At 36.5% G+C, this 14497-nt stretch overlaps 3 protein-coding genes across 5 annotated transcripts in view; 1 reads left to right on the top strand and 2 right to left on the bottom strand.

Moving 5' to 3' along the window:
* The window catches only part of LOC132193486 (ecotropic viral integration site 5 ortholog), a 27930-nt gene extending 15665 nt beyond the window's left edge, over window positions 1–12265 (bottom strand). Inside the window, exon 1 of one of the 3 annotated variants that reach the window (XM_059614194.1) lies at window positions 12077–12265. Coding sequence is in view for 2 of the 3 variants with exons in the window: in XM_059614192.1 (XP_059470175.1) it covers window positions 331–386 (56 nt within the window). In the remaining variant the exon portion in view is untranslated. Of the gene's footprint in view, window positions 1–330; window positions 456–12076 lie in introns of those variants that run through there. The other 2 variants (XM_059614192.1, XM_059614193.1) reach the window with 2 other exon arrangements.
* A 191-nt stretch (window positions 12266–12456) lies between these two features.
* On the top strand, window positions 12457–13378 carry LOC132193496 (putative peptidyl-prolyl cis-trans isomerase dodo). The gene is made up of 3 exons (XM_059614209.1): window positions 12457–12617; window positions 12749–12955; window positions 13062–13378. The coding sequence occupies exons 1-3, from the start codon at window positions 12563–12565 to the stop codon at window positions 13280–13282; spliced, it is 483 nt and encodes a 160-aa protein (XP_059470192.1). The 5' UTR covers window positions 12457–12562; the 3' UTR covers window positions 13283–13378.
* LOC132193495 (uncharacterized) lies at window positions 13071–14375 on the bottom strand. The gene is made up of 2 exons (XM_059614208.1): window positions 13835–14375; window positions 13071–13777 (listed from the first exon to the last, which is right to left on the bottom strand). The coding sequence occupies exons 1-2, from the start codon at window positions 14287–14289 to the stop codon at window positions 13552–13554; spliced, it is 681 nt and encodes a 226-aa protein (XP_059470191.1). The 5' UTR covers window positions 14290–14375; the 3' UTR covers window positions 13071–13551.
* Window positions 14376–14497: the final 122 nt, after the last annotated feature.

The raw sequence follows: 14497 nt of genomic DNA on the forward strand, positions 1-14497 counted from the left end.
TCGCTCAATTTACGATGTCGCTTTTGACATCACTTGTATTTCTGCAGGTGTATCAAAATATAATTTTCGCCAAAAAAGACCGACCCAATTAAAAAAAAATCGCGATCCCGTAAGTGCAATGACTGCCAATTAACTAAAGCAGTGAGCGTGGCGTCCGAATTGCCAAATAATATACACAATAAATAATTGCAGAATCGATTTATTCGTAATGCCGATCCGAGTTCGTTGACTGAGGAGGAAATTTCGCAAAAATCAACAAACAGCAGAAAATGGAGACAAAAGAGCAGCGACACGCTCGGCGGCCGGAGCGGTTCTGCCCTCACGGGTTACCTGCCGGTGTTGCTGCGATTGTCCCATCGGTAGGTGAACAATTTCTGCAGAACCATCACGGGGCGGCCATCGTGTCAAAGCAGAGGGCTGAGGTCAGTGCACCAGACCCGGCGCTGCACTGGCGGTTCCACCCCGTCCGTTATCGCAGACTCCGAGAACAGGAGCACCCCATGAGCAGATCAATACAATCCGCACCCCCACGTTCGCCTTGTGTACACCCGACGGCAGCAGCTGTGCGCCCCACAACACGCCAGACAAGACGTGCATGCCAAAGATCTTTTCTCTCGCTTAATTGCATTAGTTTTGCAAGCGAATTATTCAGCGTGTGGTTTTGGGCTTAAATGCGGCCCGCGGGGGCCGATGGAGTTGCTCAATGTGCGTAATTAGTGCTGTATAATTTATTGCAACAATAAGATATTTAGACTTTGGAGGCCACGTCACGCGCGATTCTTGAGAAAGGGAACATTTTTTGTGCCTTGAAAATATTTAATTTTGAATGAATAGTTTATTTAGAGTAAAATTACACTAAAATTTAAATTAAAAATTTTTGTTTTCTTTTAAATAAATTTAAAGGCAGACTTCATTCCGGGAGACAAAATAATTACTTCATTCAACAATAATTATATCTGCTAATTTTTCTTATTTAATTCTTGAACCGTCATTATAAATAAAAAGTTACAAATCAGGTGCAATTGTAAAAAGGCAACTTTTTGGGCTCAATTATAGTTAAAAAGACGTTATAAAGCAAATTAAAATATCTTTTAACAAAGTAATTTATTTCTTGCTCTATAAAAGTACAATAAAACTCAATATTACAAAGATATTTTTATAATATTTTTCTTCTATAATGTATAATGAGGCACTGATTTCAACGGAGACGAGGCACTTGAATTCAAAATTTATTTCTTCCCTAGCTTGTTACAAAATACAATAATTTGTTTGACGCTTGTACTAAAATTTGTAATAAATATTGTCAAACGAGAATAAGAGATGAAATTATAATTCTTATCTTTAAAAAAAAGAGGTCAGAATATAAACATCTTTCAAAACAGCGTGAAATGAAGTAATGAAAAGAGTGTTTTTAATTTCAAATTTCTTTCTTTTTGCAACAGAGAATCGCAAAATGTGCAAAGATCAATATTGTCAGAATCGAATTTATTGAAAAAAAAAATAATTATTATAATATTTTAAATCACTCAATAAATTCTTTTATTTAATTTTTAAATGCTTGATTTTGTTTCTTTCTATGAAAATAATATTTCAAACGTAGAAAAAAATCGCAATACTTTTTTGTCAACTAATTTCATCTCAATTTTATACTATTGAAAACTGATTCTCAACATAAAAACTTGATGGGAAGATCTAACAGAGGGATTGAAAGAGTCATCAGCAGACACACCATTGCTCGAATTTCCACGCCATTGAGCTAAAAAGCCTTTCCTGGTGTGCAAAGCAACGAGACGTTATTGTAGTGCAACGACGTAATCAGCAAAAACAAATCTATGCAGTTCAAAGAATTATACCGGATAAATTCGCCGGCGTCAAAACATTTGAATGTCAGCAGTTTTTCAGCCCTTGCAATTAGTGCGCCGCTTTGATTTAGTCTACCGACGGAAAAGATAAAAAAAAACGTGTATACTCGAATGCTGATTGTGGGGAATTGTTTGGTCATCAAAGCTTTCTTTCTGTGCAGCAAAATTTCCACCGTGACGCCGGCGGTTCTCGTTTCTTTTTGTGCAAATTCATATCCCATTGACGGACGTACCGAGTGTAATTACGATTTACTCCACGGCTGAGATTTTTTGCTCGCGATAATCGCGTTTCCTTTCGTAACTTTGCAGAATTAATTAGAGGATATTCACAGAGACGCAGACGTGGCAGAGTTCAAAACCAGTCTCGCCGCTGCCAGCAATTCAACTTTCCACGCTATCGTGGACCAAAATAATAGAGAGACCGCCGCGATGATTTCAGCCGAGAGGAGAAAGCGGCGTGAGGTTTTTTGCATTGAGCGAGGGCGTCAGGAAAGTAAAATGGCCAATTAGCAAAACGCTGAATACGGTTTTTAGCGTCATTCAAAAACATGCCGTTAAGATGTGGAGCGTTAAATTAATTAAGAGAGGAAATACACTTATGTGCCCTCAATTTTAGCCGCACACACACTATACAGGAAAGTTCGTTGACCAATAAATTATCAACCATTAGAACCTCAACTTGACAAATTGATTAAATGTCATATTTTTTCCTGTTCTATACAATTAAAAAATATGAAATTGGTAGAGATTCATTGCAAATTTACTTAAATTGATCAATCAAATTCTATAGGGTCAAAAGAGACTACAAAATTGTTTCTATCTTTTCTTAAATCCAAAAATAACAAAATAGTTTCACAAATGAAGACGAAATCGCTTTAAAAAAAATTTGCTCTTTTAAATGTGAAAACATAGGTAAATAAAATAAAGGGTTCACCATATCCCATATTTTGAGCTTTGAGGAAAGTATGAAGGTTTACAAAAAGTTAATTAATTTGGTTGAATTTAGTCATTTAGCAAAAAGAGCCCATTAAGGTTCAATCAAATGTTTTTCGAGGGAAAATCCAAACCTTCAACTTTTGCAGAGATCGCAAAAAAAATATAATTTCATTTTTGGTCATGAAAATTTTGTTTATCATGATTTCAAGAATAAAAAAATCATGAATGAAGCGACCCCTTAATTAAGATTTTGTTTTAGCTCTTTAATACAATCTTTAGTGTTTAAATACAACTGTAAATGCGAGCCTTTGGTATTCATCAAAAATATTTGATCTGGAAAACACATTCAAATTTTCCACTCCAAAGCGCATTCACAAAAATCTCTCATTCCAATTTTACAGTTGCCAGCGTCAATTAAGCGGAATTCACACCTGAGCAGATTAAGTCTGCGTCAATTTCCTCCGTCTGCAGCTTTTCGACGATCGAAAGGAGCCGCAGACTGTAAAAAGTATGAGCGAAAAAGCAGCAGACGCAGAGTGACGCGGGTTGGAGAAAATTCAATTCACCGAGCGCTGTCGGCTGCTGCTGATTCTCTCGAAAGTCCACTCGTGGGCTTTCACCCGCGAACGAAATTGGCTCGGCGATTGATTGAAAACTCTGCTGCGAGATGAGTGAGTTTGCCATTCTCGTTCGGCGGAAAATTGCGGAGACGGCAATTTGCGGGCTGCGGATTTTACTCTGCGATTCGATTTCATTGCGCACAAACCAATGATATTAATTCGAAAAGATTGAGAGAGAGAAAAACGTGGAATGCTCTTGGCGATTCACTAAATTGGACAGGATGAAAGCCGATTTATTTAATAATGGATCATATTTTTCTACCGAGTTATAAAATCAGAAGGAGTTTACTTATTAATTTTGTTTGAAAGTTTATTATAGCAAAAATATCTCACAAAAAAGTCAATCTTTATTGGCCCACAAAGAGATGCATGCAAATTGTAAAAAAACTAATTATTAAATCCAATCAAAACCCAAATAATGGAAGGGGAAAAGTTCAAATTTTTTTTAGAAAAATAAATAGGGAAATTAAATTAGGAACAAGACTGAAGGGCGAATCAACTTAATTAGCCAAATCTCTTGAAAATTAAATAAAATATGCCAAAAAATGTGTTGAAAAAATATACCCTTTGTAAAATATTTAACATCATTATATTTGCTTCTTTTAAATTTTCTTTTGCCAATTTCAGGCTAAAAATATCAACTTAATTTTGCAAAAAACTGTTTTTCGCAATCTTAAATTGAATTTACAAAATCTTGTTTCAATGGTTTCAATTAAAAAAAAAATTTTATGTTATTTTATTCATTTTTACATTTTGCATCTCTTCAAAATTTCTTTGATAAATTTTAATATTTAGCTAAAATTTATGCTTTTTTTTATCTTTCAGAAGCCAACATTCAAAAAATTTCATCCACTTTACTTTCCGCTCTTCAAATGGCAGAAACATTCGCAGTAGAGTGGATTTTAGTCATGCACGCAGAGGACACGCCTGGGAAATTTTTCCCTCTGCATCGGGCACACCCGCCGCAAAACCCTACACACAAATATTCCGGCCGTTTTCCCGTGCGACAAGCAGCAAAAATTTAGTACACACCGTGTGTGTCTGACATAAAAGTTGCATTTTGCGAGCGAGAGGGCAAAACTGTGCGTCTCTTGAGGCTGAGTGATCTATACACCGGCAAAAAGGGCTATTTTATTCGCGGCCACAAAGGAAATTGGGTTGTGAATTATAAATCTCGAGACGTGGATTTAGCAGCGACAAGTTGGAAAATTTAGTAGTATTTTATCGACATAATATATATCCACGTGTCCGCCGAAAAAGTGAGAGGCGCACTTTTTTGCATGAGATATTTGCATAATAATACAGACAATGCATGAGAGAGGTTGCGATTCGCTGTCGTCAAACAATTAAAATGAAAGTTGTGGTCCAAGTTGCATTTTGAAGAGAGAGAGATGCCCCAAGGTCAGAAAAATTAGAAGAAATCGAATTTAACGAGTGCCGCCTCTCGTCCATAAAAATGGCTTTTACTTTGCGGTCGCTTTGCAAGCAGACCGAAAATTTCCAGGGAAAAGTAAAAGTAAATTAAATGCAATTAAATCTGACAAAAAAAAATACGTGAAAATTGAGAAATAATAAGTTATTTCAAACTTTGAAGGTATTTTGTTGCAAGATAAATTTTCTAAATTATAATTAAATCCTGTTTAAAATTTTGTTTTACATTTCTTGTCTATAAGTTAAAGAAAATGTACAATTTTTGTAACAGTTGCAACCAATGAAGTGACAAAATAATCTTAAATATCAAAGCTAACTCTATTTATTCTGCTGTCAAATTTTTTTTTGCAAAATTTAAAGTTAATTCAGTTTTCAAATTATAGTCCTTCAGTTGAATAAATTTTAATTTTAATTATTGCACGCTAAACAAATTAAAAAGAAAGAAGCTAAATGTTTTATTTTTAGATTCCTGTTCATTTCATTCTTTTCAAATGTATATTTCTGTGACGCTTGACAGCCTCCCGGCTTCTTTTTCATTTTTTTCCCACGAACTCTCCGTCTGAGCGCCGAAGGGCCGCGCATGCATGAATAATTCACCCTGGTGAGCACTTCTCAATAATTCACGCCGCCATCATTGTTATCCACCCTGCTTGGCTTTGGGTCGAGAGGGCACATAATTCAGCCAGCGCCGCCGCCGCTGAGCAAATTTCACTCATTTATTTCCTGCTGCACGGAGAGCAGAGCAAAGGAAGCGCGCACACTAGTATGTCCGTCATTAGTCCCGTACTTTTCTATGGTGCTGTATGCACACCTACCATCCTACCTACTCTGCAACGTTCACGGACGCCAACGGAGGAGGTCATTATCCTGGCCGTGGAACTCGCTCGCTCGCGCTCGACGCAGAGAAATATAAAAAATTACAACGACTCGCTTCGGGGTTTAAAATTAATTTTTCTTCTTGTATAATAAAACGGAAAAAGAAGTCTTATCTGAACTGCACACGGAGCCGTAATGCACTTTCTTTGATTGCGCTCGGTGCTCCAGATTAGGCAACAACTGAGATAAGAATATGGGATTTTGATAAGGAAAGGAACTTTTCCTGTAAAAACTTTAAAGCCGCTTCGACAGTTCAAAGCTATCAAATAGGCTCTTTTAGAAGATCTTCATGTGTACCGAGTGAGAAAACAGTCATAAAATCACGTAATTGGGACATTTGAAACCTGATAATGACTACAGGTGTTGATAAAAAAAAATGGAATTGATGTAAAATATTTCAGGTGGATTTCATTGGCAATCTATTAATGAGAGCGATACAGAAACAAAAACTGCAGAAAAAGTTATCGTTTTTAAATTTTTAAAATAATAAATAATGATTGGAATCATTTGATTTCATAAATAGTTTCATGATTGGTCATTTTGAATAGAAAATATTCAAATATAATTTCGGATATTGACACAGAAAAGAACATTAGTATTCTTGGTATTCCTATTTGTAGGAGAAATATTAATTTATTAAACAAAAAACATTGAAAATGGACTTATCATCACGTCATCTTCGAATAGATCAAAATAATTGTAATGAATACTTTTCTCTACAAAATTAACCTTCATTTGTAGAGCTCATTTTCACTGAAAATCATGCAATTGCTTTGATTACTCATCTCAATTAAAATTTAAAAGATTGATATCACTTATCTTGTAATTTTTATGGAAATGTTTGCAAAAAAACTAAAAATTGAATACGGATATTTTTTTAAATCAGAATATAATCATTCCAATTTAGGATATTAAAATTTAGATTGAATTGATGGCAAAAGTACCAAAAAGACTTTTTATAAATTTTCAGACCTTTCATTAAAGAGTAATAATAATTATTAAATTTTTTATATACTTTTAGCTTTGGACTCCATCCTGATAGCTGTTTACAAAATTATTTTGTATCTTTTTGCGACTTTGTTTGTCCCCTTTTCCGCCACAAAACCACCCAACAGCAAGAGTTTTGGCTGCGGTTTTTGCTCTTCCATTAAAAACAAACATAAAGCAAATTAGGTCAAAACTTTGCAACTTATTCCCCGCTGCGTTTCGCGCACAAGTTTTTATGGGGCGTTGGTGTGTTCCTGTTTCATCTCCCGAAAGCCGAGAATGGCTTCTCCAGTATCGATTTCCTGCACCCCCGAACGCACTCAGGAATGGCACGGCCTAACACAGCCGTCGCGCGTCTCCGCAGAATATTTTTGTATCGCGCTTCAAAAGCATTTACATTTTCGCTAGAAATGAAATCGCTTTTGCAGCAGCGCCAAAATAAACTATTCCGAAAAGTCCCATTTGCGCGTTTGGTTGCCAAAAAATAAAAGACTTGCATAAAATATTCATCAAACACAAAGCGTCAAATTAAAGTGAAACCCCGTTTGGCGCTGCGAATTTCCATTTCGTTTTTACGATTCGCCGATTTTGCGTCAGAGGCCTCGGACGAATCAAGGCCTCTCCATTGAATCGCGCATAGAAACGTGATTATTGCTTGTTTGCGATGGCTTTGCGGCTAATTCGAATGCAGAAGCCGTCGCTCCAGAGCCGCCGCCGCACCGCCATACTTGCGCGCGCGTCCTTTATGGCATCAGGTGCAGGTCAGTCACACTGATGCTTTGGGATTTGCAACGGAGCAGTGCGTTAATTTTCTGTTTGTGCACGGCAGCTCTATAATAATCATGACCTTATCCGTTTGTTGTACTGTTTTCCAGCGAGAGCGGCACGATTGTGCGTGAAAAATGAAACAAAACCGTATGTTTTGCAATGTTTGAATAAATTAAAACTTTATAACAATCATATATAATAATGGAATAAATTGCCTCGTTAAAGTAACAATAAATTATAATTTGATCTTGAAAATGGCCTTTGCGGTTTAAACGAATAAAAAATTATTATATCACTCAAAAATTTAGGACAAACGTGATGAAATAATAAATATAATGAGGGCGATCCAAAATCCTAACCAACTAGAATTTCAAATTTATACCAAAACATGCAATTTGAAATTTTAAGGGTGAGAAAACTTTTTTAACGTGAGCAAACGTTACAATCAGAGGAGAAATATCATGATAATTTGCCACTTAAATCCTACTTTAATTTTAAATTGATGTAAATTTATCAAAAAATTTAATAATCTGTTTATCAAATAAAAAGACTGCAATTTTTAAATTTATTAAATATAAGAACTAAATTCCAACCAATCAGCTAATATTATTTTACCTTTTCAAGTGTCAAATTCTTAATTTGGTCTTAATTGACATTTATTAAGATTTATGCGACACAATCTGCATCTTTTAAATTATGCGGCTTTCGGTGCGCTCATATTTCACAACCTCTCTCAATTCATGCGAGCAGCGGCTAAATTATCGTCCTTATATCCTTAATTAATATTTCAAACAGTTTTAGCCGAGCCGTTCGTCTCCAGTTCGCAGCACCCGAGATAAATTTTCGCACTCGCTGCACGTAATGAGAAACCCATCACTAATGTATGCATAGGCAGAAGCATTATAATGTGTGGGTCGACGCGGTTGGAAAAGATAGAGTGGGTGCAAAAACCAGTCACTCAAGGTGAAAGATGCCATTGTTTGGCAACGCCAAGTGGGCATCTCTCTATCAACAGCATCCACGCTAAAAGCCTACAACATTTCCAAATCTTTTGATCCACCCAAGAGATTTGGTCGAAGATGTGTGTATAAAATAAAATAAAATCATACCCTGAAAAAAAGCTGACCATGCTGCAGATGTGAGCGGTGGCGGACTTGCTGACCAAGTGGTCCAGTCATATTCCGACCACGAAATACAGAAAAACTGCTGACGAGCGGGAATTGTCGAAGGCCTGCGTGCGAAGGCCTTCGGGCTCTCCTTGCAGCACGGCAGGAAATTGCAGCGCGGAAAGTTGATGCTGCAGCAATGACCCATTTTCGGGAGGAAAAATGGAGCACAATAGGGAGAGCGGATTTTGGAATGAGAAAAGAGCTACGCAACCATTTGTCAGCGTCAACGCCAATGTGGAAAAGCAATCGATCAAGATGAGGGAGAGTTGCTAATTCAGACAGAAGTGAGAGTCTGATTATTATTTTTATTGAGAAAGAGCGTTGAACTTATTTGAGGATTGGGCTAAAATTCCAAAAAATAATTTAATAAAAATGTAAAATAAATAATAATAAAGACGAGTGATTAAGTTCTTTTTATTTTAATTTGCTCCAAAAGTTATTCTGGTGACAAACGATCCTTGCAAATTTGTATTTTTGATCAACAATATAATTATTATGTTATTAGAATTAACAAATAATTCATTTTACTGTTTTATTCATTTAAATTTCACACAATTTTTTATTAAGCTCATAGTATTAAGTAATTTCAAATATAAATTAAATATTAATAAATAAATTAAATAGAAAAATTAATAAGGGAAAGGGAGATTTCTAAAATTTTATATTAAAACTTGACACTTTTATTGTTTTTTGTTGTTTTTAATTTTTTACTTTCCTGAAAGAAATAATTGAAACTTTTTCTGAATTTTTTAGAAGGCAACTTTTGGAACATCACTTTTGTATCTTTAAGCTCCACCAAAAGATAATTTCTAAAACTAAAAAATTAAAAAAATTGAACCAGGATTTCCATTTTTTTTTTTTTTTAAATTAAATTAATAAAAACATCACTATTATTATAAAGAACTTCAAACTCTTTCTGCTAAACTAATTTTAAAAAGGAAATTGAGTAAAAAATGAGCCATGGCTGGCGGCACAATATTAAACTCCTGTCTTGGGGACAGTAAGCAAAAAAGGGGCATTAGGTTGATTGCGAATTTCGCATTTGCAATCCTTACGCGGAAGCATTACTCCTATAATGCCCAAATTGACCATCTGGCCCTTCAATTAATTGCAACACGGCCGGCAAATATATAACACACACCAGGGCAGGTCAGACGAGAGGCAGTAGAGCGGCTTTTACGACACCCGCGGCTGCGATTTCTGCAGAGCGAGCGGACGAGAGAGTTGAACCGAATAACTGGGCGTTGCTCTTCAACTCCATCCCATTAATGAATTCACGCCGCACACCACTATACTTTTCTAATTTTATACTTTCTTTCTTTGCTTCGCCCCTGCGTGCAGCATGTGAGGCTTCCAGCTCGAAATAATTGACTGTTTATATTTTCCCATTCGTCTGCGGCCACATGTGATACGGAAAAGTGTGTGCCGCTGATAAATCCATTTGAGTGAGGAAAAAAAATAAAAATAAAAACCTCGGCCGGTGCACCATATACTTATTATGAATATATTTTCAGCCGTGGGTGGCTGCAGACTTGCAGAGGCGCCTCTCGTTCTCGGTTTATGTTTCGGACTCGAAAATAGAACCCCTTCTTCTTCTTCCTCCGCTGGCTGAATGCATTTTTATATTCAGTAATGAGCACCGGCGCGGTTTGTTTAGAGTTGCCAGGCTTTTTATCCTCTTTATCGTCCCTAGATAGAAGTCAAAATCGATCTACCACACAATCATTTTTTGAGAGGCTTTTGCTTGGTGCCTTTTTCTGAGATGAAAATGTGCTTTATTTTAATTAATCTTCAATAAAATGACCAAAGGTGCTGCAAAAATATTTGAATTTAAAGTTTAACTCCTACATGCCTCTTAAGGCTATTTAAGTAGGAGATCCTAAAATTGGAAGAAACTAAATATTTTTATGGTAAAATCAAAATTATTCAATTTTTAGAATAAATTTATAAAAAATTATCTATTTCAATATTTTCAAATCAAAAATATCTCGCTAGTAATTAATTACATTATTTCTTAGAAGAAATTGACACCCAAGGCGATGATCATGGAAGTGAAGAGATCGAGATTTTCTTCGTTGTGAAAATTGTTTTTATTCAAAAACAAATGTCGCTACAATAAATCAGCAAAATAAAAACACGTTTTAACATAAAAATTAAAATCTCAAAAGATAGAAACTGGTATAGTCATTTTTTTTAATAAAAACAATTTCCGCAACAAGGAAAGCCCAATCTCTTCATTTCAGAGTAATTGTAATACATGGGAAAATGTTATTTAATAGTTATTTGTGTTAAATTTTTTACTTAAATATAAGTTTCAATTAAAGTAAGTTCTTCCTAAACAATTTAAAAAGCATCTTTTATGTGTTAAGAAGTGCACCTCTTTAAAAAGGATATTTTTTGGAGCCAAATTAGCAGCGCAAAAATATATCGCCAAAATAAACTTGACATATTTGAACCTTGAAGCAAGATGAAGAAGTGTGTCTTTTTTCTATGCATGCGTTTTCACTTGGGCTCTTATCCTATCCGCCTAACTGTATTGGGCTATATTTCGCGGGTGATGTCACTGGGAGCGTGTCTGCCGAAAAGCGACTCGAGCTTTATTGGCTCAATTGAGTCATTTCGGGGTAGAAAAAACATGCAGACGACACATGAGCATAAAATTGTATGTTTAGTCGCCTTTTTATAACCTCCAAAAGCAGTGCCAATATTTAACTCCGAGAAGAAGCGAAAACTTTACGAGCATTGAAAGCGATGTTTGACAGTTCTAAAAATAAAGAATAAAAATTGTTTGATTAAAAAAATGAAAATTGAAGCTATGTGAGATTTTGTGTTCAGTTAGAATAATTGTATATAGGAATAATATAATAGCATATTTGCAGCAATTATTTAAATTGCTTTTTAACACTAATTGCAGATCATCTTGATTATGTATTTTTAAGTGGGGGGTGGGGGGATAAATCAACTCTGTATCCCATCAATTTAATCGCATCTCTAATTATGCTTCAACGTAACCGTTCTCAACAGTGTCAGTGGTTCTCAATAACGTTTTTACAGCCTTTTAAAATAAATAATCTGATGCCGTTTTTTTATAAAGAGGAAAATTTAGTAACATTTGGCTGACATTAAATCTTTTTTTTTGCAGAAAACATAGCTGTGTTTCTATATTAGGAAAGCCGTAAGTAAAAAAAGCATTAAACACGATATTTCATGTAAAAAAGAAAGGCTTTTTTTACACACACGCAAATAAAAGGGGCGCATTCAAAATTTATCGGTCAAGATCATTCGCCGCAAATGGGTGGAGGTCGTAAATCACGGCGGGCTCGTTCCCATTGCCACCCTGCTTTGTGTGCCGTCACGATAGCACCCCCTTTAATCATAAGTCACGCCGTACAGCAGAGGAATGCAAAGAAGAGAAGGGTGCACTCACCAAGCTATAGGGTGAACGCATGCAACCGTCCGTCGAGTGCTGAAGAAGAGGTCTGGCGTGACTAACGGGGACCAATTCCTTGTGTGTGAGCACCAGAAAGAACAAGAACGCGATGCCTTTCCGCTGCCAGCCCGTCGCGGCCTCGCTGCTTGCTTCGGCTAGGCGAACTGACAGGCACCGACTTGTGCCGAGAGCGAAAATGCACTCAGGACATCAATGATCGCGGGCGCGCGCCGCTTTTGCCGCCCTTCAGCGCCACCTCTTTCGCTCCGGTGCATGCAAAAGTGGGCGTTGTTCGCCGCTCTTTCAGCCGGCGTTTGAATCGCGAGCGCTGATTGGTTTAAAAGGTCAGGGCATCCTTGAGTTTCGTTCTCTTGACTAATCAGAAGAGAGCTTTCCGTGGATTGACAAGGGATCGATATAAACAAGTAGGTGCCAGGTTTTGAGGTCTTCCAAGAGGCACAATTTGCGAATTTTCCGCTTGAGATGTCAGACGACGAGCTGCCCGAGGGATGGGAGAAAAGGATTAGCCGGTCCACAGGTTGGCGTTGCTTTTTATTCTATTCATAAGGGTTGAAAATTTCATTTAAAAGGAACTTTCATTGAGCCCCGGCGTTTTCGACCCTGCAATCAACTTTCGATTTGTATTAACTTCTTTTTGCTTTTCTTCAGGCCAGCATTATTTCTTAAACAAGTACACGAAGGAAAGCCAATGGGACACTCCTACCGAGCCAGCCAAACCTGCATCCAGCGGCGGAGGACCTGATAAAGTGCAATGCAGTCATCTGCTCGTAAAGCACAATAAGTCCAGACGACCTTCGTCCTGGCGTGAGGAGAACATCACCAGGTCTGAGGAGGAAGCTCACGAGCTTATAAACGGTATTAATCTTAAAATTAATTTTTTTAAATGCCTTTATATAAATGGCTAATTATGAAATAGATTTATTACTTTAAACAAAAATACATGCGTTTATTTATTTTTTAGGATACAGAGATGAAATTGTCTCAGGAAAAGTAACTTTGGCCGAACTGGCTGAACAATACTCGGACTGCAGTTCCGCCAAGCGTGGTGGTGATCTGGGGCTTTTCGGAAGAGGAGCCATGCAAAAGCCATTCGAAAACGCTTCCTTTGCTCTTAATGTCGGGGAACTCAGCGAGCCAGTCTTCACTGACTCCGGAGTTCACCTAATTCTACGCACAGCTTAGATGTGAACTGTCAAAGTAAAATAACGCCTATTGGTCCTTTTTTATTTAAATAACTTTTTAATTTTAAATAAACTGAAGGCCAAATTGTTAATTCCACACATGCTTTTGCAATACGTACGACTTGTCCATAAGTTATCAGTTAAGTAAGAAAGTCATCTCGACAATTTTACCTGCAATAAAATATTTCTTTTGCCCAAATTCTGCATTCTTAATAATGAGACAAATAAAATGAACAGACTTCGAATTAATTCCTACTTTTACAGATAAATTTATTTCTTAACGTCACTTTTTTTTGGCTTGACTTGTAATTCTGCTAAGTCATCCGAGCTTCTAAAATAAGGTTTAAAGACAATCAGTGTAGACTTGTTGGCAGAATCATAGTAGAATTGTAAAGGTTGTGAGTTATCATACTCTTTCTTCGCAGTCCAGCAGCCAGATCTAGTTTCATATTTGTGAGTCATTAGGGGAATCCAGCCATACTTCAAGTATATGTATCTGAAAATACATTAAGTGGATTAGGATCGGATAATAAAGGATTTATTTTTAATTTACCTGGAGGTATTTTCACATCTGTAAATTCTGAGTGGGTAACGTAGGTTGAAGTACATTAAAACTACCAGAAACATTGTCGAGATAGTGACAATGCTCCCTAATTCCACTGGTGTCATCACATCTGTTGCAAGCAACGAAGACATCGGAAGGTCCAACATAAGTGTGTTCGCTGCGCGATAGATTCCTCCAATTCCAATAACTGCAACGCCGATAGTGGAAGTGACTTGATTCATCATGACATAGGACTTCATCGGAGCTCTGTAAACAAGTCTGAACGTTGACGGCACCTTATCTTGAGCCTTCAACCTCGTCTCCGCTCGGCTCTCCTCTTCGGGGAGATTGAACTTCTTTAAGTCCAATAAAACTTGGCATGTGTAGACATTTCTTAAACCAAGGGCAAAGCACTGTCGGAGCCCAGAAATTCGGTGAAGCAAAACTTTGTGCAAGGTGTTCATGTTTCGTCTTCCAATTCTTATTATTATTCCTAAATTTTTATAGTTTTGCCGCGAAAAATGTTTGCAAAACCGGTATAATCCTTAAAATTACCGGTTAAATTAAAATAAAACGTTTTGTGTTTCCAGTCCAAAGTACGCTATTTTAAATTCAATAAAATTTATAAATTTATTTAAAATTTACATTTAATTAGAATTTTACATGAAAATT

This window comes from Neocloeon triangulifer, unplaced genomic scaffold (assembly GCF_031216515.1).
Source record: "Neocloeon triangulifer isolate White Clay Creek 2 clone unplaced genomic scaffold, ASM3121651v1 ptg000004l, whole genome shotgun sequence".
Taxonomy (NCBI): domain Eukaryota; kingdom Metazoa; phylum Arthropoda; class Insecta; order Ephemeroptera; family Baetidae; genus Neocloeon; species Neocloeon triangulifer.

Coding starts and splice junctions, on each gene's coding strand:
- LOC132193495 (XM_059614208.1), bottom strand. CDS start 14,289: ATGAACACCTTGCACAAAGTTTTGCTTCACCGAATTTCTGGGCTCCGA. Junction 13,778..13,834: donor AGATGTGAAAATACCTCCAG/GTAAATTAAAAA, acceptor ATGTATTTTCAG/ATACATATACTTGAAGTATG.
- LOC132193496 (XM_059614209.1), top strand. CDS start 12,563: ATGTCAGACGACGAGCTGCCCGAGGGATGGGAGAAAAGGATTAGCCGG. Junction 12,618..12,748: donor AAGGATTAGCCGGTCCACAG/GTTGGCGTTGCT, acceptor GCTTTTCTTCAG/GCCAGCATTATTTCTTAAAC. Junction 12,956..13,061: donor AGCTCACGAGCTTATAAACG/GTATTAATCTTA, acceptor TTTATTTTTTAG/GATACAGAGATGAAATTGTC.